This window comes from Typopeltis vanoorti, chromosome 2 (assembly GCF_054136105.1).
Source record: "Typopeltis vanoorti isolate ZY-2024b chromosome 2, IOZ_Tvanoo_1.0, whole genome shotgun sequence".
NCBI lineage: Eukaryota > Metazoa > Arthropoda > Arachnida > Uropygi > Thelyphonidae > Typopeltis > Typopeltis vanoorti.
Genome location: NC_143550.1, coordinates 55,280,892 through 55,303,853, shown reverse-complemented (window position 1 = coordinate 55,303,853; position 22,962 = coordinate 55,280,892). Strand labels below are relative to the sequence as shown.

Below are 22,962 nucleotides of genomic sequence, written 5' to 3'. Positions count from 1 at the left end.
AGAATGTCGAAAGATAATCAGTATAGGTGAAATGTGGTTGCCTGAGGATGTGATGTAGGGAATAGATATGGAAGAATATACAATGTTTCGGAAGGATAGGAAGGTAAGAAAAGGAGATGGGGGCAGGGAGTACTATTAATGATTGCAGAGGAATAGTATCCACAAATTGTGGAAGTTGATGATGCTTGCGCAGGTTTTTAAATCTGTATAGTGTAAAGTTGAAATTAACAGGCTAGTATATCTGATAGGATGCTGTTATAGGCCAGGGAATGTACAGAATACTGATTGTGAAAAGTTTAGGCAAATTGGTTGGACATGTAAAACAAAAGTAATCTTGATGGGAGACTTTAATTGCAGGAATGTAGAATGGAAGGAGGAGATAGCATATGGGAAGGAGAGTGAGTTTGTTGAATATCTGAGAGATAAATATCTTAAATAGCATGTGACTGAAGCAACTAGAGACTTCATTTAGTGTATTGGATGATTTGGTCATAACTTCACAAGATGTAGTTGTTAATGAGACATTAAACACTGTGGCCAGTTGGATAGAGTGATCATGAGGTACTTGTTTAGGAAGTGGTGAAACAAGAAGAGGATTACAGCCAAAATAGGATACATGTGGAATTATAAAGTGAGTGATTATGGGAAGCTCTGTAGTCAGCTAACATCAGTATGTTGAGTAGATGAGCTGTCCAGAAGAGATGTTGACAGTGTATGGAAATTCATAAGAAAATTCATTCATCTCACACAAGAATGTATAACTGAATTCCAGGAGTTAGGTGAGTAAATTGAGCAGGAGTGAAATGGATGAATAGTGAAATCAAACAAGCTGTGTTGGAAAAGAAAAAAAAGTTATGGAGGAGATACAAGATGGTAGCGATCAGATCTATGAAGCATATAAACTGCAGGCCAAGAAGGTGATGGGTATGGCAAAGAAAGAAATGGTGCATTATAAAAGGAGATTGGCTGATCAGGCCAAGGTTAATTCAAGAGAATTCTTTTGCTATATGGCAAGCAAGAGGAAAAATAATTATGGCAGATTGACACTGGTGGAGAGTCATGGCAGCAGAGTGATTGTTGTAAAGGATATAGTGGAATTATTGAATGACCACTTTTATCATACTGGTTTGTAAATGATGTCATGCAACATGTAGAAGGGAGACAAGTATTAAGAGGATTGGAAGTGAAAGAATCAGAGGTGTATCAGGTGTTGATTGGGTTACATGTTAATAAAGCTGTGGGAATGGATGATGACATATCACTGCATATTTTTAAGGAATGAGCACAACAGTTAGTTATGCTCTTGACCTGGTAATTTAATTACCAGGTCAAGAGCATAACTTGTCTTGCAGGGAATAAGGTTTCTAAGAGATGGAAAGAAGGCAAAATAGTACCACTCCAAGCATGGCTCTAGGACGGAAGTTTGTTTCTAATTATAGACCAGTTGTATGACTATAGTTGTAGTCTGAGTATTGGAGGGATTGTTTAGGAATAGAACAAAATTGTGTTGATGTATTCTTTATGATGGTCAGCATGGATTTGTAAAGGGTTGGTCTTGTTTTAGCAATTTACTTGCATTTTATGATAAGGGAGAATCATATACAGTGCTATTCTTGGACTTTGCAAAATCATTTAATAGATTACCACATGGTAAGTTGGTATAAAGCTGTAGAGGATGGGAATAAATAGTATATTGGTTAGATGGATTGGATATCGACTCTCTGAATGATTTTTTTTATCATTAATCCCCCCCCCCCCCCCAGGTATTCTAAGGAACATTTGGGAAATTAATCATGGAAAAGTACACAACCCAACAACAAGCTGCCATTAGAGCCACAATGGAACTTCTAAGGCATGTTTTTGGTGAGCGAAAAATTTCATGAGGGTCTGCAATTAATTGGCCATCACGTTCTCTAGATCTGATGGCTCCTGACTTCTTCCAGTGGGGTTATCTGAAGGATGTAATGTATGTGAACAAGCCCCAGACACTCTAATAGCTGAAGAAGAACATTCATGTAGAAATTAGGTCGCTGCCAGAAACGTTAACAGCTGTCGTGGAACTTGCTATAGCAAGGGCCCCTCTTTGTGACGCCAAAAGTGGAAGGCATTTACATGATGTGGTTTTTCATAACTGATAAAAAAATCTCTGTATTTTATTATAACAACAACAAAAAATAAATAAAATAAAAAGGATAAAAAGAATTAATAAATAAAAAAAAAGTCATTAAATGTTTAAACCCCTTTGTTGCTTATGGGCATTACATCCAACTTTACTATGCACAGTCATTCTTTTCTTTTCTGCATCACATTCTCTGTAGCAAGCAGCAAGCAATTGCAGCTCATATTATTTTATGTACTTTGCTAAATTTCTTCATGTTTTGGTCCATTTCTCATACAAATGTTAATAATTGGTGGATTTTTATATTGAGGATATTCATATTTATCTTAATATTTAATCCTACCATAGAGATGATCTCTGTTTCTAACAATTATTTTTTTATTCCGAGTGTACCTATATTTTATTATGTGCACAAGGGTTCACTCCAATTGGTGCAATGATCTTAACTCTTTCTTTCAGAATCCAATTAATCACTGACTCAAGACCAAATAAACACATTTAATAAAACACAAACAATATATATATACACACTTCAAACAACTTTACATAAGTAACTACAAATTAATTGGATCCAAGGCCTTTTTAAAATAAACTTACACTTAAGACTAGACTAAACACTTTGTTTGCACAATCACAAAATGTTTATAGCCAGTTTCTTTCTCTGTCAAGGCCCTTTACTGAAGATATATGACTCTATTCTTCATTTTTACAGGATCCTTTCTCATCACTTATGTAACACACATTAATTCTTCCTGACTTAATTCTTTCTCTTTTCTTCAGTAGAAATAATAGTCAGATCTGGCGTCCTAATTACAGATGAAACTTCCTAATCAGAGTTTTCTGGAGCATTCCTTTAGAACGTAAATAGCAAATTCTTCTTTTATTCACTAAATGCTTATTGACAGTCTTAACTCTTCCGATAAAAAAAAAAACTTACAGTTCTACGATTCCCTTTTCGGAATCTACTATAAATCTTTCAATCAGTGTTTCCTCCAATATTCCGTTTAAAATGCATATAGCAATATTTTCCTTTTATTCATCAATACTTATTCCACTTTGAAACTTAATAGTTCCACGATTCCTTTTTCGGAATATACTATTAATTTTCCTCCGACTGTCACATAAAAAACTTAAGTTCCTCCGAACCTAAATATATGCCGGCCTGTGTTCTCAATTCCTTCCGAACACTCTCTTGTTTACAGACGTTACTCAGATACCCAACGCTTTCCTTGTCAGCTGTCAATCACACATCAAACCTCTCGGCGAGCATGCGCACTTCGTTGCAAGCGAGAAACTAAGTACTGTAAAATGGCTGACACGTTGTATCTGTTAGCGACAAGAGAATGTCTTCATAAAACACAACCTTTGATAATTTTAAATTACAATAAAAATTATTTTAAGTAATACAAATATCAAATCTGGTAAGTACATTAAATTTTTAACTGCTGTACATATCACTTTTAACAAAACAATTTTCATAATGGGCACATCGCAAGTGCCGACAATGCGGGTTATGAAAATAAAACTAATAAACATACTAACATAAACAATACGTAAAAATATTCAGAATTTTAATTATGATTATTTTTACATCAGTTTCATCTTTCTCTGAAAAAAAAATTTTTTTTTAAATATTTAACTTATATCTAAACAAAACTTTTAATGCTTATTCCTAGATCTTAAAAAATAATGTGATTCTTGCTCATCATTATTTACACTTTCGGAATCACTAGTTTCAGAATCACATGATGCTAGAGATGATTCAGAATTTACATCTTCTAATTTACTATACTTACAGATTTCATTTCTATACCTTTCAAATATTTCATTTAAATTATTTGAATTATGCCCTAAATCTACAGAATCATCAGAATCAAATTCTACAGGTGTCTGAGATTCTACAAGTTGAAATTCTTTATCCTTACTAACTAAATTAGAGGTATTTTCACAATCCTCTGGCTTATTTAACTCTATATTAACTAATCTATGATATTCTGCTACTATTTCATCCATGTTAGACTCGATTTGATTATCACCACTCTTACATTGTACATTATCTGAATTATGTACCCTGAAAGTTCTAAAATTTCCTGCATTAGATTTTGTTTTACCCAAATTAAATTTTCTCCTTTGCTGTGTATTTGAATTATGAGCTTTAAACCTATTCCCTTTCCCATTATTTGATTGTGAATGAGATGCACAATTAGTACTAGGAAAACAACGCTCATCTTTCAATATTTTATTCATATTGTCTCCTAATGTAACTAAATTTCTACTCCCTAAAAAGTACCTTTTTAACCTATCAGAGTGTATACTTAAAATTTTACTAGGATTTTTGATATCTTGAATCCTAAAATTCACAGGAGAAAAATTATCTAAAATTCTATATGGACCTAAAGCTTTCCTTCCTAATTTCCCAACTCTTTTTATACTAGATTTATCATCTAACAATACTAAATCACCTGGTGCAAATGACTTATACTTTCTAAAACGATTTATATACTGCCTAGTTTTCTGAGAACTTAATCTACTTATTTCACCTACTAATCTGTGAGTAGTGGAAAATTTATCTACTACTGTTTCCTGATACTCATTTATATCATTGTATCCTGTATTAGGAATGACTGAAACAAGTTCATTAGGAAAGATTGGATCAAAACCATATAAAGCAAAAGATGGTTTTTCCTTGATAGCAGAATGAAAAGCAGATCTGCATGCAAATAATGCTTGAGAAAGATACGTGTCCCAATCATTCATTTTAGTGTTTGCCAGATTGGAAAGTATTTGCTTTATATTTCTATTCAGCCTTTCACACATACCATTACATTGCGGGTGGTAAGTTGTTGTAAAAATCTTCCTAATGTTGAGTAATTTACATAATGTAACAACAGTTCAGATGTGAAATTTGCTCCTTGATCTGAAAGTATGGTCTGAGGAGTTCCATATCTACAAATTATCATATTCAAAAACTTTCTTGCAATAGTCTTTGCAGTTTGATCCTTCATTGACACTGCTTCAGGAAATCTAGTTAGCATGTCTATAACTACTAGAATATACCTATTGCCTTTTTTAGTAATTGGCAGTGGACCTACCACATCAATAGCAACAACCTGAAAAGGTCTAGTTGGAATTGGAAATGGTTGTAATGCAGCTTTTCCTCTAAAAGGGGATCTTATTTGGCACTTATGGCATGATTTGACATATGTGAGTATATCACTCTTCATACCTTTCCAGATGTAACGATCCTTTATTCTTTCCCAAGTTCTAGAAAATCCTTGGTGTCCTGCCAAGTCTGAATCATGGAAAGTGTACATGATCCAAGGAATCATTTGAGTTGGTGCCAATATTTTCACTTTCAACCTTCCATCTTCCATTTGTCTAGATAAGAGTAACCCATCTTTATCAAAATATAAGTTTTCCAGGTTCAAAAATGTATCTAACTGAGTTTCACCCTTCAATACTGCTTCATAGATAGTTTTGAGTATGGGATCATCTTTCTGAGCTTGGACAATCTTATCTTTTTCCCAAATTTGTGAACTAGGTTCCTTATTCTTTAGAGTCTCAATATTGAACACTTGATCATTATCATTAGTATCTTGAAAAACTTCAAGAGACTGCTCTAATTTTCCATTGTCACCTGATTTCCTGTTTAAACGGCATTCTAGTCCACACAAGGACACTGTATTATCAACAAAATTACATGCAAAACCATGACGTTTCAGAAAATCAATTCCAAATATTACTTGTACATTTGGATTTGAGGATTCTGGAAGAACTATTAATGAATGACAAACTTTCAATGGAAAACAAGGAATTGAAATAAAAACATTTATTTGCTTATCAGCTGAAATTTCTGATTCAAATATTCCCTTTAATTTAATTGGATAGCTTAAAACTGAAATATCATTTGGAATTAGAGATTTAATTTTGCTAAACAAGCTATAAGAAATGAGTGAGATATGTGCACCTGTGTCAAGTAAGATTTCACAAGGCACATCTTCAATAAATCCTTGTAGAACTGTCAAAGGATTGCCTCCATTAGCATAAGGAGCTAATGCTACATCAAACTCTCTTTTAGGGTTTGAGCTGTCTTTAGCTTTACCCATGTCCAATGAGTAGTTTGACATTTCTGTCCTTGCCAGTATGATATTGGAATAATAATTATTCCCAGATTTTTCTTTATTCTCTGATTTCCTATGTTGAAAACAAGATTTATCTCTAACATAACAGTCTTTAGCAAAATGATCCGGTTTATTGCATCTAAAGCATTTTGGAACATATCTCCTATAAGATGCTTTATTCCTGTCAATATCATTAGATTTACAAGAAAAAGATTGATTATCTGTAGTATTCTTGGATATTGTTAAATCCGATATCATCTTAAACAGAAGTTCCTGTCCTTGTACTATTGGTCTCTGTTGTCTTTCTATTTCTTCACTCAGAAATGTTTTCAGTTCCTCTAATTTTCCCAAATCATGTAATTTTACCTTGGAATCAGATTCTGGAACATTTTCTGTTAGATTTACAGAAATTTCCTTAGACTGTTTCTTAGCACCTTTTAATTTATGAAGCTTTCCTTCTCTCACTTTATCTGCAGCCACAATGCTAGGAGAATGAGTTTCATTATATTGAAAAGAGTTCACTTGTTTATTGTTTGAGGAATGAAATATATCTCTAAGTCTCTCTTCCTTTTCTTTAACAAGTTCAAAACATTGTTCAAGATTTTTAACTTTTTTCTTGTATGCTGTTTCTTTCAAATTATCTTTTAAGGCCAAGCCTAAATTGATTAAACAGCAACCATTCCAAAGAGGATCTCTCTTCAGATGAAACATTAAATCCACGAGCAATGCTCCAAAGTCTGTGATAATATTCTGAAACAGACTACCTACTACCTTGAATGCACTGTTGAATTTTCCAAATGTTAGGCCCTAATTCTCTTACACTTGAAAATTCTGATATTAGCAAACTTTTAAAAGTTGCATAACTGTCAGTGTCTCTTAGTAAAGGAGATGTGTTTAAGAATGTTTTGGCTTTGCCCAACAATTTATTCCGAAGTATAATCAACAAATGAAAATCTGACCATTTTCCCAAATCTCTAATTTTTTCTGCATATCTGAAAAATGTTTCTATGCTTTCACTACTATCACTTGAGAGAGAAGGTATTACTAAAGTTGGATTAATTAACCTAAAAAATTCCTCATCTTTAACTAAAGAAACTTCACTACTAAAATTGCTATCTTCTGTAGCCATTTTACTTCAGTCAAGATTTACTTTCTGGATTCTAAAAATAAGTTAAGTCATAACCAATCCTGTAGTTGACTGTGCCATTGTTAATAATTGGTGGATTTTTATATTGATAAGGATATTCATAGATATTATCTTAATATTAATCCTACCATAGAGAATGATCTCTGTTTCTAACAATTATTTTTTTAATTCCGAGTGCACTATATGTTATTATATGCACAAGGGTTCACTCCAATTGGTGCAATGATCTTAACTCTTTCTTTCAGAATCCAAATAATCACTGACTCAAGACCAAAATACAAAATAAACACATTTAATAAAACAAAAACAATATATATATATACACTTCAAACAACTTTACATAAGTAACTACAAATTAATTGGATCCAAGGCCTTTTTAAAATAAACTTACACTTAAGACCAGACTAAACACTTTGTTTGCACAATCACAAAATGTTTATAGCCAGTTTCTTTCTCTGTCAAGGCCCTTTTCTGAAGATATATAACTCCATTCTTCATTTTTACAGGATCCTTTCTCATCACTTATGTAACACACATTAATTCTTCCTGACTTAATTCTTTCTCTTTTCTTCAGTAGAAATAATAGTCAGATCTGGCGTCCTTAATACAGATGAAACTTCCTAATCAGAGTTTTCTCGAACATTCCTTTAGAACGTAAATAGCAAATTCTTCTTTTATTCACTAAATGCTTATTGACAGTCTTAACTCTTCCGATAAAAAAAAAAACTTACAGTTCTACGATTCCCTTTTCGGAATCTACTATAAAGCTTTCAATTAGTGTTTCCTCCAATATTCCTTTTAAAACGATTTATAGCAATATTTCCCTTTTACTTAACCGCATACTTATTCCACATTAAAACTTAATAGTTCCACGATTCCTTTTTCGGAATATACTATTAATTTTCCTCCGACTGTCACTTAAAAAACTTAAGTTCCTTCCGAACCTAAATGTCTGCCGGCCTGTGTTCTAAATTCCTTCCGAACACTCTCTTGTTTACAGCCGTTATTCAGATACCAGACGCTTTCTTGTCAGCTGTCAATCATTCATCAAACTTCTCCGCGAGCATGCGCACTCCATGAAACTGGTAAGCAAGAAGTTAGGTATAAATAATGGCTGACGTGTTGTCTCCGTTAGCGACAAGAGAATGTCTTCATAAAACACAACCTTTGATAATTTTAAATTACAATAAAAATTATTTTAAGTAATACAAATATCAAATCTGGTAAGTACATTAAATTTTTAACTGCTTTATATATCACTTTTAACAAAACAATTTCCATAACGGGCACATCGCAAGTGCCGACAATGCGTGTTATGAAAACAAAACTAATAAACATTTTAACATAAACAATTAGTAAAAATATTCAGAATTTTAATTATGATTATTTTTACAACATCCAACTTTACTATGCATAGTCATTCTTTTCTTTTCTGCATCACATTCTCTGTAGCAAGCAGCAAGCAATTGCAGCTCATATTATTTTATGTACTTTGCTAAATTTCTCCATGTTGTGGTCCATTTCTCATACAAATAAATTACCTTAATAACTGAGACAAAAGCCTCTGCCAATTATTTTAATTGTAACCTTTTTTGGGAGCTACTTCTAATATAGTTTTCTGTGCTTCTAGCTCTATAAGGTCTTTATTTGCAAGCTCTTCTTCCAGTAGTACTGTCTTGTCACCAGTCTTTTGCAGTGCTTTATCTTTGTTGAATCCTGTGAATGTATGAACATATAATGGTATTTGGTGAATGTGTTAATGGGATAGCTTCATAAATAGCATATGTTTCAAATCGAGGACTGATTGTATTTTGGATATAAAGTGGGAGATGAGGAATGGACCTGAACTTCCTTATATGTTTCAGCATGATTATTTAAAGATACACATTTATTAATATCATTTGCCATCCATTGACAACAAGTGAGCATGTGGGGATCAAGTGGTTGCTACTTCTGTTTAGAAATGTCTCCCTTTTCTGCAAAGTGGAAACACTTAATAAAATACTTAAACTAGTCATCAGCTGTGAGAGATACATCATGATTATGCATTGCCAGTTCCTAAACCACTTAAGACACACTTTCATGTTGTTGATAGAGTTGTCTTTATCCAGTCTGGAAAGACAACTCTATCAACGGCATGAAAGTGCGGCTTCATGTTCTCATGAAAACCATAATTTTAGCTCAATAGAAATATTCCGGTTTTGTGACTACATGTTTATTAGAGAACTGTTTTTAAAAAATTAAACAAGTACTAAAAATAACCCAACAAGTTTCGTTAGTCGTAAGACTAACATCTTCAGAGGTAAAGAGAACTAACAGTTTAAAGCACAAACTATAAAAAATTACAAAAAACAAGTTCATTTGTTGGTATTATGAACATCAAAAAAGTTCGTTAAAAAACCGAATAACAGATCTATACAACTGTTAATGCATGTTAGTTGGAGACAATGCTAATTTTTGTCACATTCTGTGGCTCACGCTCACTCTGTTCGAGGTCTGAAGTGGATAAATTTTTAATAAACGATGACCAAACTTGATTTAAAATCAAACCTGGGTTTTTGTTGCATTGTGTAGGAATTTTAATCATATTTGCTGCCTCTTTGAATATTCTTGTGAAACAATTCTTATCAATATAGGACATGTTTGTTCTATCCCAGAGCACATCATGACCGGTAGAAGCTGTGTGATATGCTAAGCCAGATTTATGTTCTCTCTTCTTTTGTACATCCCTTTGATGTTCGTTCATGTGGATTTCCCCCGATCTGCCTGTCTGGCCCACGTAGCAGATGCCACAGGAACAATGAATATTATAAACCCCTGGTTTTTTCATTGGGTGATTGGGGGTTTCGGAGAATGAACAGATCTTGATATTTTTTCAAGTGGCAGGAAAGTCGCTTTTATGTTGTACTTGTAGAGAGATAAATTTGGCTAATTTATCTGTTTCATTCTTGATATAAGGATGGGTGACTGCGTTCTTGAAGTCTTATTTATTTAATTTTTTTGTAGGTGCTGTATTGAGAATTTTCTTAATTATCTTAGTTGTGTAAACATTCAGTTGTAGGATCTGTGTTAAATATTGTACTTCTTCTTTCCACTTTTCTTTTGTACTGGGGATGTTGTTTTATCCCTTAAGGTTTTTATTAGGCCTATTTTTTGCTTGAGATGGTGGTATGAGGTAGCATGAAGAAATCTTCCTATGTTTGTTGGTTTTCTAGAGATGGAGAAAGGTAACCTGTTTTTTTCTTTCACTTATTTCTATAAGGATGTCTAGGAAAGGAAGTTTTTTATTTTCTTCTAGTTCCAGAGTGAATTTTATGTTTGGATGTAAGCTATTAAGATAGTCTTTAAATGCAGTCAGTTCTAGTGCTGTTCCTTGCCAAATGATGAAGATATCGTCCACACAGCAGAGCCATATTTTTGGTTTTATGTGCCAGTTTTACAAAGCATTATTTTCAAAATTTTCCATGTAGAAGTTTGCTAAAGCTGGTGAGAGGGGTGAACCCATTGCTAGTCCTTCTTGTTCCCAGAGTTTGTCTTGTTAAAGGAAGAATGATGCAATGTTTGTAGAGCTGTACAATGTCTGGTGAAAAGAGATTCTCCAGGATGTTTACTGTTTCGTTGAATCTTTGTGAAACGGCTGACCACATCTAAACTCACTAATATGTCTGAAGGATCTATGTGTATATTTTTTACTTTTTCTATGAAACAGTAAACATCCTGGAGAATCTCTTTTCACTGGACATTGTACAGCTCTACAAACATTGCATAAAAAACATGTTCTTCCTTTACCAAGACAAACTCTGGGAACAAAAAGAAGGACTAGCAATGGGTTCACCCCCCTCTCACCAGCTCTAGCAAACCTCTACATGGAAAATTTTGAAATTAATGCTTTGCAAAACTAGCGCATAAAATCAAAAATATGGCTCCGCTATGTGGACGATATCTTCATCATTTGGCCGGGAACAGCACTAGAACTGACTGCATTTAAAGACTGTCTTAATAACTTGCATCCAAACATAAAATTCACTCTGGAACTAGAAGAAAATAAAAAACTTCCTTTCCTAGACATCCTTATAGAAATAAATGAAAGAAAAAAGGTTATCATTCTCCATCTATAGAAACCCAACAAACACAGGAAGATTTCTTCATGCTACCTCACACCACCACCACCATCCCAAGCAAAAAATAGGCCTAATAAAAACCTTAAGGGATAAAGCATACAACATCCCCAGTACAGGAGAAAAGCGGAAAGAAGAAATACAATATTTAACACAGATCCTACAACTGAATGGTTACACAACTAAGATAATTAAGAAAATTCTCAATACAGCACCTACAAAAAACTTAAATAAACAAGACTTCCAGAATGCTGTCACCCTTCCTTATATCAAGAATGAAACAGATAAATTAGCCAAATTACTCTACAAGTACAACATAAAAGTGACTTTCCTGCCACTTGAAAAAATATCAAGATCTGTTCATTCTCCGAAACCCCCACATCACCCAATGAAAAAACCAGGGGTTTATAATATTCATTGTTCCTGTGGCTTCTGCTACGTGGGCCAGACAGGCAGATCGGGGGAAATCCACATGAACGAACATCAAAGGGACGTACAAAAGAAGAGAGAACATAAATCTGGCTTAGCATATCACACAGCTTCTACCGGTCATGATGTGCTCTGGGATAGAACAAACATGTCCTATATTGATAAGAATTGTTTCACAAGAAAATTCAAAGAGGCAGCAAATATGATTAAAATTCCTACACAATGCAACAAAAACCCAGGTTTGATTTTAAATCAAGTTTGGTCATCGTTTATTAAAAATTTACCCACTTCAGACCTTGGACAGAGTGAGCGTGAGCCACAGAATGTGACAAAAATTAGCATTGTCTCCAACTAACATGCATTAACAGTTGTATAGATCTGTTATTCGGTTTTTGTAACGAACTTTTTTTGATGTTCATAATACCAACAAATGAACTTGTTTTTGTAATTTCTTATAGTTTGTGCTTTAAACTGTTAGTTCTCTTTATCCCTGAAGATGTTAGTCTTACGACTATTGAAAGTTGTCGGGTTATTTTTCGTACTTGTTTAATTTTTTAAAAACAGTTCTCTAATAAACATGTGGTCACAAAACTGGAATATTTCTATTGAACTTCTTAACCACAGAAACCTACGCACGATTTTAGCTGCCAGTTATGTGAGCTACTCATTTGATAGCCCAAACGGAGTTTAGATGATCTTGTGAGAGAGCATTGTGTGTGAATCTTGCCAGAACACATGCTGAAATATTAAAGTCTAGACTGTTAACATTGAAAAACTGTTTGAAAAGAGCAACAGATTGCCTTGTTTTGAGAGCATTAGAAGAGTTTAATTTGTCTAGACACACACACACACCGGAAATAGTATATGCTACTTGAATAGAGATATATTTATTTGTGCAAAGCTACAATGAAAAGTACAGCTTTACTTCTTGACTATAATGAATATAGGTGAAAAATTTATGCTGACTTCAAAGTAATAGTACTTCTGATGGTCATGCAGTTAGGCTCCACAAAATATTGTTACTTTTTATTGTGAGTGGGATTGTCAGGCTCATTTCATATTCTTCCCCTATGAATCCCCATTAAAAAAAAAATCTCTTGCTATCACTTCACATTAAACTTGGTTTGATGAAAAATTTTGTTAAGACTTTAAATAAGAATGATGATGATTTCCAAATATTTGAAGACAAGTTCCCAAGAATAAGCAATGCAAAAATGAAAGGCATCTTATTTGTCCATAGATTCAGACACTTGGTTAAGACAGCTCTTTTGAATTTTTGAAAGCAGGCTTTCAAAGCTGCTACAGCAATTTAAGGTCTGTTAAAAGTGATAGAGATCTTATAGAAGATATGCTACTGTGTACAAAGCAGTAGAGTGCAAATGTCATTAAAGGTCTGTTTGATTTTCTGTCTTCACATTGAAATTCCTTTCCTTTTCACTTGGACAATTCCATCAGATCATTTCTGATGGAATTCCATCAGAACATGCTAAACAATTCCATCAGAACATTTTTTTCCATAGAATAGTGATATTTAGGCTAATACAATTTTTGTGGTTCTTTAAAAAAAAAAAACACCGTTGCCAGCTACAAGAACAAAAGACTTTGAAGAAGACTCTTTTTTAACTGTAAGACACAATGCAAGTATGCTATTAGATTTATTTCTATATGGATATAGAAATAAATTTTTAATAAATTACAATATTTGCAAAATAACAATATGCAGATATTGTTATTTTGCAAATATTGTAATTTTGTTTCCTGAATAAACTGCAGGGTGTTGCTTCATATTTGAATTTAGCCCATAAAAATTTAAAAATTTGAATTTAGCCCTTAAAAAATTTTGTTAAAGTCTTAACAAAATTTTTCATCAAATAACTTAGCTACCTTTTAAAGCAAAGTAGAAGTTTTCTTTTTCATGCTTAGCATTTGTGAATGGACTTAGTGATATCTTATAAGTAATAACAATTTTGTAAATTGTGGTTAGTCTAAAATTATTTTTAAAGAATAAAATATAGTGATCCTTCAATTATCCTTCAAATAATGAAACCCTCAGTTAATCGGCTCCTTGAATGGGTTGGCATGTTAATTGGCTTTTGGCAGCATCATATAACTGAACTTTCAGTTAACTAAACCCTCACTTATATTAGCAGATTGACTTCCCCTTATGATTGGATAACTTGAAGGATTACTTGTTTTTAATGAAATTAATCAGACAATTTTTATTTTTTTTTATTCTGCAGATAAAGTGTACAATCAGATATCAAACTCAGGAAAACCAGAAATTCTTCTTTGTTCTCAGAAGCTTTCCCTCCAACAGGGAGAAAGATCTCAATCTCCCATGCACGCCCAACCTACAGTCATAGTTCAGGCTCCTCCATCAGCCATGGCTACATATCCATCGTCTATGTTAACTGTGGTATCATCTGCTCCAACTCTCACTCCCATCACATCTGTCATTCCTCAAGGAACTCAATCTGGTGTTTACAGTAATGTTACTTTTGTTGCCCCTCAACCTCCTCCCTCTTCTGCATCTTCACAGTCTACAGAAGTACATTCACCACTAACTAGGTTTGCCAAACGGCCAATTTCTACCATGTCAATTGACAATAGTGACAGTGGTTTAGAAGTTGATGCTTCTTTTAACACAGCTAACTCAAGAGTGAAGCGATTAGCATCAAATGAAGAAGAAATTCTTTCAACTAATAGTGAGGCTACTTCTTAAATTTGACACCTATCCATATTTGCTGGTTTATTGGATCTAGGCACATGGAGCATTTACAGCGGCATTTTAATGTGTTTGACAGGTGGTGCTGCCATTTTCTGTCATAACACAACTCATACACAAAAGATTAACTGCTGAATTAAGGTCTAAATTGTGAGCTGCACTTAACTTTTTCCTTCCAGAATTTTTAGCTTAAATTCTGAGTAAAAGTCCCTTACTCTCATGAATTAGAATATCACTATAAAAAGCTGTTATTGTTGTATAAAGTGTAAGAAACTAGAATTAAAAGAAAAGCTATTTAAATATAACTGTTGCCAGTAATGTGATGTCATTACTAAAAAATTTGTTACAAATTTTATGTTAAAAAATTTCAGCTTCTAAATCAGAAATTTAAAATTATGCATGATATGTTTATTATCAACAACTATCATATTTTAAGTTATGCTTCTTTCCCCCCCCCCATTTAATTAGAAAAATCTGTAGTGAGTTTTACGTAACTCAAAATGGAAAGATTAAATTAATTACAATTTGTTGGAATATAAATATTTGTACTGGAAGGAAAAACTTGTGGAAATGGTTGCAATATTAAATTGACTGGAGGAGCTACAATTTGAATCATTTGATTATCATCCTTACTGTTGTTATTAATTATCATCTTAACCTAATCGAATAATATACTTCTTCCCTTTCTCCGAATTGGTGAAATCATATGTAGAAAGCTTTACAGGAGCTACAAAATAATGATTACTGTCATTTAGTATAACAAATCAAACTTTTATTTGTAAAACAGAAAAATAACTTTATCAAATATGCTAGTTACTGCATACTCTTACTCTCCATCACACAAAACTTTCTAAACTATGTTCTTTGAATTAAACCTTAAGTTAATTAAAATTAGATTGTACTTCTGATTTTAATTCTTCAATTTTAAAATATTTTTGTAGGATGTCGAAACAAAAGTAAGTTATTTTCATTTTCTGTTTCTTGTAGTCAGTAAGAAAAAAAAATATATGTACATAAAATGTTTGACATGTAAATGTTGAATGTGATGTGACATCTTTATTTTAAGTTCTAGCTTTCATTTGTGTGATCAAGTTGCATAACTGTGATTTTTCATATTTTAATTTCATGGATTTCATGAAAAGCATGTTTATATTCAGTTGTAATATAGTAGCACTTGTTTCTCAGGATCATGACCATGTTTATAATTTATGTAAAATAGTTGATTTTGTAGTATTATCTTTTGTTATTTCTTGTTGGTCTTTGATGTGCAATTCTGGCATTGAATTGAAAAAGGGGGAAACACATCAGGAAGAATTATTCTGGAAAAAGTAAACCATTCTTAGTGAGGGGGGAGGGGGCACACTTAAAGTTGTTAATGGTAAGTGATAAACACAAAAGATTATCAAGAAAATGAAAAACAGTGAGAAGATTAATTTAAAAAAAAAACTTTAAACCTGCTTAATTCGAATTATATAAATATTTTTCATGAGTTTTCCATCAGGTTATTTAGTTTATGGGATATTTGAGTGTGATAGATATAAACAGTCATTTCATAGATGTGAAAATATAGCTTGCTCATTGGCATCTTAGTAAAAGTATGTAAGAATGCATCTTCTAGAAAAATAAAATTACTTTTCTTACAAAATGGCACCTGACTTTTATAATTTTCAACCCGTAAGTTACTTTTCCAACCTATTTTGACTCTATGCCAGTACTAATTCAGAGAACAGAATTACTGTTGTCTTCCTGTCTGCGGTGGAAAAAATGTCTAGGTGACTGGGGAAGTAAAATATAAGACTGAAATTATAATTTTTTTCATTACTAAACAAAACCAGAACCTGATTAAATCTAATATGATATAAGGTTTTATAATTGACAGTGATACTTGAGAACAACAGTTATTTCTTGCTGTAGTGGTTTCATTTCTCTTGTATTGCAGATTAGATTATAGCTATTTATTTTTCCATTGGTAAAAATATCAAATTTTGTGGTTGAAAATTATAAGTTTGTCATTCCAGTGCTAAGTTTTGAAAAGTCCATAGTGTTTATAAAAGTATTTCTGGATGGTCCCATTTCTTATAAATGTCAAATGAATTGAAAACGGTCATTAACATTCAATTATTTTATATTCAAATTAAGAATTAACGTCTAATAAATTTAAAAACACAAACTCTTTGGTTGGCTTCATAATAGGATCCATTTTAGATTATACAGTGTGTTGGAAGTACCCATCTTGGAATTTAACTTGGTTTGTTATCATTTATTGATATACTTCCTTAATAAATTTCAGTATTGCTCATCTAATTGAAATTACATTATGTAAATGTTTTAAAATACAGTGATCCCTCATTATCCACCACAGAAGAGCAGTTTGCTGGTTGGATAATTGAAGGGTTGAATAACTGAAGGTACAATTACATGATGCTACTATACCAGGTGGCATTTGACACATTAACTCATTCAAGAGTTGGATAATTGAAGGTTCAGAGATTTGAAGATTGAATAATCGAGCAATTCTTCCCTTTGTTCTAATAAAATGAAGAAAAAAGTAAGGCAAAGTTGCCAGATTTTTTATTATACATTATGCTGTTGTTTTCTTCATGTCTCCTTACGTTGTTGTAACATGATTTCCTCTTGTTTTTTATGCTGAATATATTCAAAGAAAAAATATATTAAATTCAGCTTATTTTTGCTGTTCAAAATTGTATAGTCTTATTTTTATTTATTTATTTATTTTAATTTTTTTTTTCTCACTGTTAATTACTGTAGTATCAGAATTCAGTAAACATAACTTTTCTTTTCTTCATTATTAATTCAGTGATCACAAATTGATTTTAATTAAATGATCAGGAATTGGTTCACCAATCTCAGTGTAGTACTTTTTTTTGGATATATCAGCTATTACTGTAACAAATGTTGTTGTAGAAAATTAGCAACATTTGTTACAGATTTTGGTAATATGGTCTTTAAATTGATCTTTAAAGAGGATTTAGTTGTTAATAATAAAAAGTTATTTTATTCTTATTTAATTTTGAAGATCATCTTTCATGTTACTTTAGTCCATTATATAAAACATTAATTTCATATAGATTTATTTTCATCTTATGGTAAAAAATAATGGGCTTCTGTTAAACGTAACAAAATAAACATAGTAATTGATAACATTATGATGTTAGCTATTTAATTATGTTAACCCCACTGTAACCAGCCTATTTGTTCAAAAACTTGAAGTTTGCCTGCCATGTTTCTCTGTTTCATACCCAAAATATCTAGAAGCAGTATTTCCTACTTCAAAATCAGATAATCTGATTATGATTATAAGCAAAGTGATTCTTAGTTGATCATGTGACAACTTAAGCATAGAGTAATTAAACAAATTGATTTTTACTCTTTTTACTATAATATATATAAGTAATAAGCGGCCTATAACATCATTGTATGACACTAATTGGAAAGTTACAATATCATTAATTCAGACTTTATCCTCTTTAAAATTATATAAGATCATTACATCCCCACTCTAACCTTTAAACATGCCAGAAGCACATCAGTTGATAATTGGTATTCATATTAAATTATTTTTTAGTGTCAGCAGTAGATAATTTAAACTTTTTTCAAATGAAAATTGTTATTATATGACATTTAAAGGTACACTGTGAAATTTCATTATTTTATTTTATTTTTTTAAGAGTTCAGTTAATTGAAAATTTGCAGATATATATTTTTTCAAGCTTGCATATTTTTTTAAATATTTTAATATATGATAAATTATTATAATAAACTTTTTTGAAGAAAAGGCCAAAGTTCCTTAAGAACTTAAATGCTAATATTTTCTGGGTCACAGCAAAACAGTATCTAAAGATAAATATACAAAAGCAAATCATTTATATATATTCATATTTAAATTCAAAAGTAGCATGATTCTAAATAAAATAAATAATAAAAAGACATGATTATCTAAATTATTTGGTTTTGAGCATTTAATTATTTACCTTTAGTTGTTCTTTTGCTCTAACAATGATGTTAACTCCACTTACACTAGAGAAATATCAATTAAATTTTTATTGAACTTCAGGTTTTTTTAAAATATATTTTGAATCCAATACCAATTTTTATAATAAAATATGTAAATGACAGGCTTAATTTTTATACTTTGGTGAAAACAGTAATGAATGCATATTTATAGCATATCCTTATTTGCTGACAATCTATTACATTGGTAGGCTACAATCATAGTATAGTATAGTAAAGACTAAACTATGCTGCAAATAAGTTTGCATTTGAAAGAGCTACTACAGTATATGTAAAATTTGTGTGTAAAAAATGTGTGTAGATATAAAATTATTATATAAAATAACATAAAGATTAAAAAAAGTTCTGTTATTTTTTATATTATGTCTAAATTGCAGTCAATGTAATTACAGTATAGAATATCATACAATGGCAGTTACCTGAAAGTATTATAAAAAAAAAATCAAACAGTTGGTAGTTATTTAGTTCTGGATCATGAAATATTAAGTAATTTTCCTAAAGTGAAACTTGCTCATTGGAGGATATTATAGTAAATATTTATACAATTAAATGACAGTATGCAAGTTCTGATTTGAATGATTGAATAATTAATAATTATTTGAAGGTAACTTAGCACAATAAAATACTTATTTGTTTCATAGTAAAGTGAGAAATAGTTAGCATGCAGATATTGCCTGAGGAAATAAAGGAATTTTTTTAAACTTAGGAATTGGTAATAGTGCTAAAAATTACAAAGGAAATACTGAAAACAAATAGTATTTCTTTATAATTTCATAAAACTTTTTTTATGTAGAGTAGTTTCAAATCATGATTCCTTTTTAAGGAACAAATATGATTATGGATTATTAATAAAACAATGAATTGCATTTTTACATCTTTAATTATGAAGTGGCATTTTGCTAATAGTTGTTATTGATTAATTTTATTATTTTATTCAGAAGGTTACTTATCCACAAAAATTTTAGGAGCTTAGACATGTATATTTTATTAAGAATTTAAACATTTCAGCTTATGAAATAATTGTAGACTATTGTATACTGTTAGAATTTAGCAGTTTATTTTAGGATAAATTCAAAACATTGAGGACCAAAAATTCATTCTAAAGTTCCCATTCTTTTCTATAGTAGATGATACAAATCATACTAGAAAATAGATGTTACTGGATATTAATAAAAGCATATGCTTTTATTAATATCCACTAATTGACATTATGTTAGGTTTTATCACCATTATATTTCTTTTAAAAATTATCTTTATGATGAGCACTTTGGCATTATAAAGAGTTTGAGTAGTACCATTAAAATTCTTTTCTCTATTGCTGTTCTGCTTTACAACTTAGTTGAACACCAAGTAATTTTTGATCTGAGAGTCTTTGTTGGATAGATTCAGATATAAAATCGAAGCACAAAGTTTTATTCCCCTCCCCTCCCCCTTCTTATTTCTTGAATTTGGTCAGTTTTAAAACTTAGCATTAAACGTACATGGTGTTACAGATATTATTCAGCAGTAAACTGTTTAATATACTGCTGTTTCATATGGGTCCTGTGATACACAGTTTGTGAATTAATTTTACAATAAAGGGTGCTAACTGTAGCTGATTTATAATATTCATGTTTGCATATTATAAATTTAATCAAGTCACACATTTTTAAGCTTTTAGCATTAAAGGACTCGCTCACCTTGAATGTACAATCAGATTTCTCACATTAAAAAAAAAAAAATTATACCACTCTCAGTACAATAATGTTTATGCTTTAATTTTAATGTGTGCTGTTCTCATATTTTTTTTAAATTCACAATTGTTCATTTTTGAAATTGAATTTCAATTTTATATGGAAATTTAAGAAGAATAATAACAAACTTGTATTCAGGGAAGTTAAAAACAATTGTCTTTCACATGCCTATTGCCTTTCTTCAAGTGCAGACAACTGATTTTGTGTGTGGCTTTCTTATTACATCACTTCTTATTACCTGTTTAAAAAAAATTGGTTAGCTGATATGGAAAACTTAATACTTAATTTTATATGCTGTCTTTTTACCGTATTTGTTTGCATTCTATGTTAAAATAATGGTCATGTGTCCGTATATCACATATAATGTGTTCTTTTTTTATTGAAGTTGTGTCAAATGGCAAACGTTAAAATAGTTAAAAGTATGGTCACGTATTTGTGTGTTTTTATCAGCAGTAAGAGCTTTTCATGTAAGTGTTTTACCTGCAGTTCATTTAATATCTTGCAATAACTTGTGCCATTTCTTATACGTCTGTTATATAAAAAAAAAGGATGTGTAGTCCCTTCCCTCCATTGTAACAAACATGATTCTCTTACATTGCTATTATTTTTTGTGTACAATTTCTTAATAATACTAAAGTATTTTTGTGAAATTAACATTCTACCCTCCCCATTCCCCTCTCCTTGTTTTTTGCACAAGGTAGAGTTTCGATTTCAGGTGTAACGTGGTATACCTCATTGTTTTACCAGTACAAAGAATTGAGTTGTGTAGAAATAGTTTTGTTTGTACATGTTACAGAAAAGAAATGGAGAGAAATGCAGCAACACTTGTAAATTGAGTACTGGAAATGGTGCAAATGAGATGGGGGAAGATAGTGTATCAAATGAATATGGGAATAACCTCCTTCCTCATCTGTATGTATCTACTTTGTGTAAGATATAAAATATTGTACATACCCTCATAAAGGTGCAGAGGTATATAGATTGTAATGCAAAGTACTAACTAGTGATCTTTATGTAAGTAGCTAGCTAAACACAATTCTGTAGCTGCATTCAGTATAAAATGTACAGCACAAACCCTGTTTATTTGATACGTTGTCTTGTAAAGCTCTATGGATGTCTGTGATTTGCAGCAATGGTACACAAAGAAAACTGACAGACAAGGTGCTGTGATAGGTGTGTTCACTTCCATGCTACAGTCTGGTGTCAGGTTTTGAGTCAATAAAATTTTATGAGTGACATATATTAAAAAAGCATGTTGTTTTGTCATTAATAAAATTTATTTAATAGCGAAGAACAGAATAAAAAGGAAAACTTTGGCATGCCAGTCAGGAATGAAAAATCAATAAAGGTAGTATAGTAGCTTAAATTTAATGGGAACATCACTACGAGTTTTTATTTTTAGAATTGCCTTTATGCATCTACATCCATGTGGACGTACTCCACATAGAGTATTGAGAGAATGTAAGTTGCAAAGCCTCGTGAATAGGAGGGGGGGAGATATGATTGAGACATATAAGCTAGTCAGGGGTTGTTATCAGGTTAAAATGGAAGCAATTTTTCATAGACAGGGAGAGGGGGGGGATAGAACTAGAGGCCTTCACTGGAAACTGTATAAGGAGGGGTGAGCAGAGGAGTGAGGAGAATGTTCTTTGTATGGAGAGTGGTTAGTGAGTGGAATGCATTGCCTGAGTGTGTTGTGTGTGTAGACACATCGAATCAGTTTGAAGCACGGTTAGATGAGCATAGTATGTACCTCCCACGATGAGTCTGACTCCATGGAGGTGAGATGTTAATAATAATAAATACTTCCTGTAGATTTGGGCTGTACTTAAAAAGTTTTTCCATGACAAATTCTTCCATGTTTATTTATTATTATTATTATTTTAAATTAAATTTCCAATCCCTACTTTGATAGGATGGGGGAGGTGGGGGTGAAATAAATTGATAATCTCCCAGTTGAAGTTAAAATCAATCAATTTAGGTATCTGCTAAAAATGAGGACATAAAACTTCATAAATTAATCTTTGGTTTAAATATTTATAACTTTTAACCTGAACTTTGTTCAGGTTAAATTTCTTTGTTCTATTTTGTTTCTGAATTTCTTTGTTCTATTTTTACTTTGTTAGGTTTTTATCTTTCTACCAGTGGCGGTCCATACATAAGCGACACTGCAGCACGCCCAAGGAAAAAAATGAAATTTTGTTTGTATTTATAAATAATAATAATGCTTACAACATTATATAAATGCAATACAACCTGTTAAAGGTTACAGCTTATGTTTCAACAGTGATTGAATAGTTAATAATTGGAATTGTTCGATTAACGCTTTAGATTATGAAACAGATACACTGAGATCTAATGCAGTGTCAGAATTATCACGTTATATCACGTTCAACCAATCGCAGCAGACTCGCCGATATTCGTTTGCGCTTCTCGTTGCACGTAACTAGTGAATCTGACACTGCTCTTTGGGCAGTGTATGCTTGCCCGCATTATTCTTTATTGGTGCGTGTTCGTGGTGAGGGTGAACTATTTTTT

At 31.7% G+C, this 22,962-nt stretch overlaps 1 protein-coding gene across 2 annotated transcripts in view; it reads left to right on the top strand.

Moving 5' to 3' along the window:
- LOC150109025 (forkhead box protein K1-like) overlaps positions 1–21,677 on the top strand; it is a 176,252-nt gene extending 154,575 nt beyond the window's left edge. For both annotated transcript variants that reach the window (XM_090411426.1, XM_090411434.1), the window contains one exon: positions 14,175–21,677. In XM_090411426.1, the coding sequence (XP_090267552.1) occupies positions 14,175–14,656 (482 nt within the window). In that variant the 3' untranslated portion in view covers positions 14,657–21,677. The remainder of the gene's footprint in view (positions 1–14,174) is intronic.
- Positions 21,678–22,962: the final 1,285 nt, after the last annotated feature.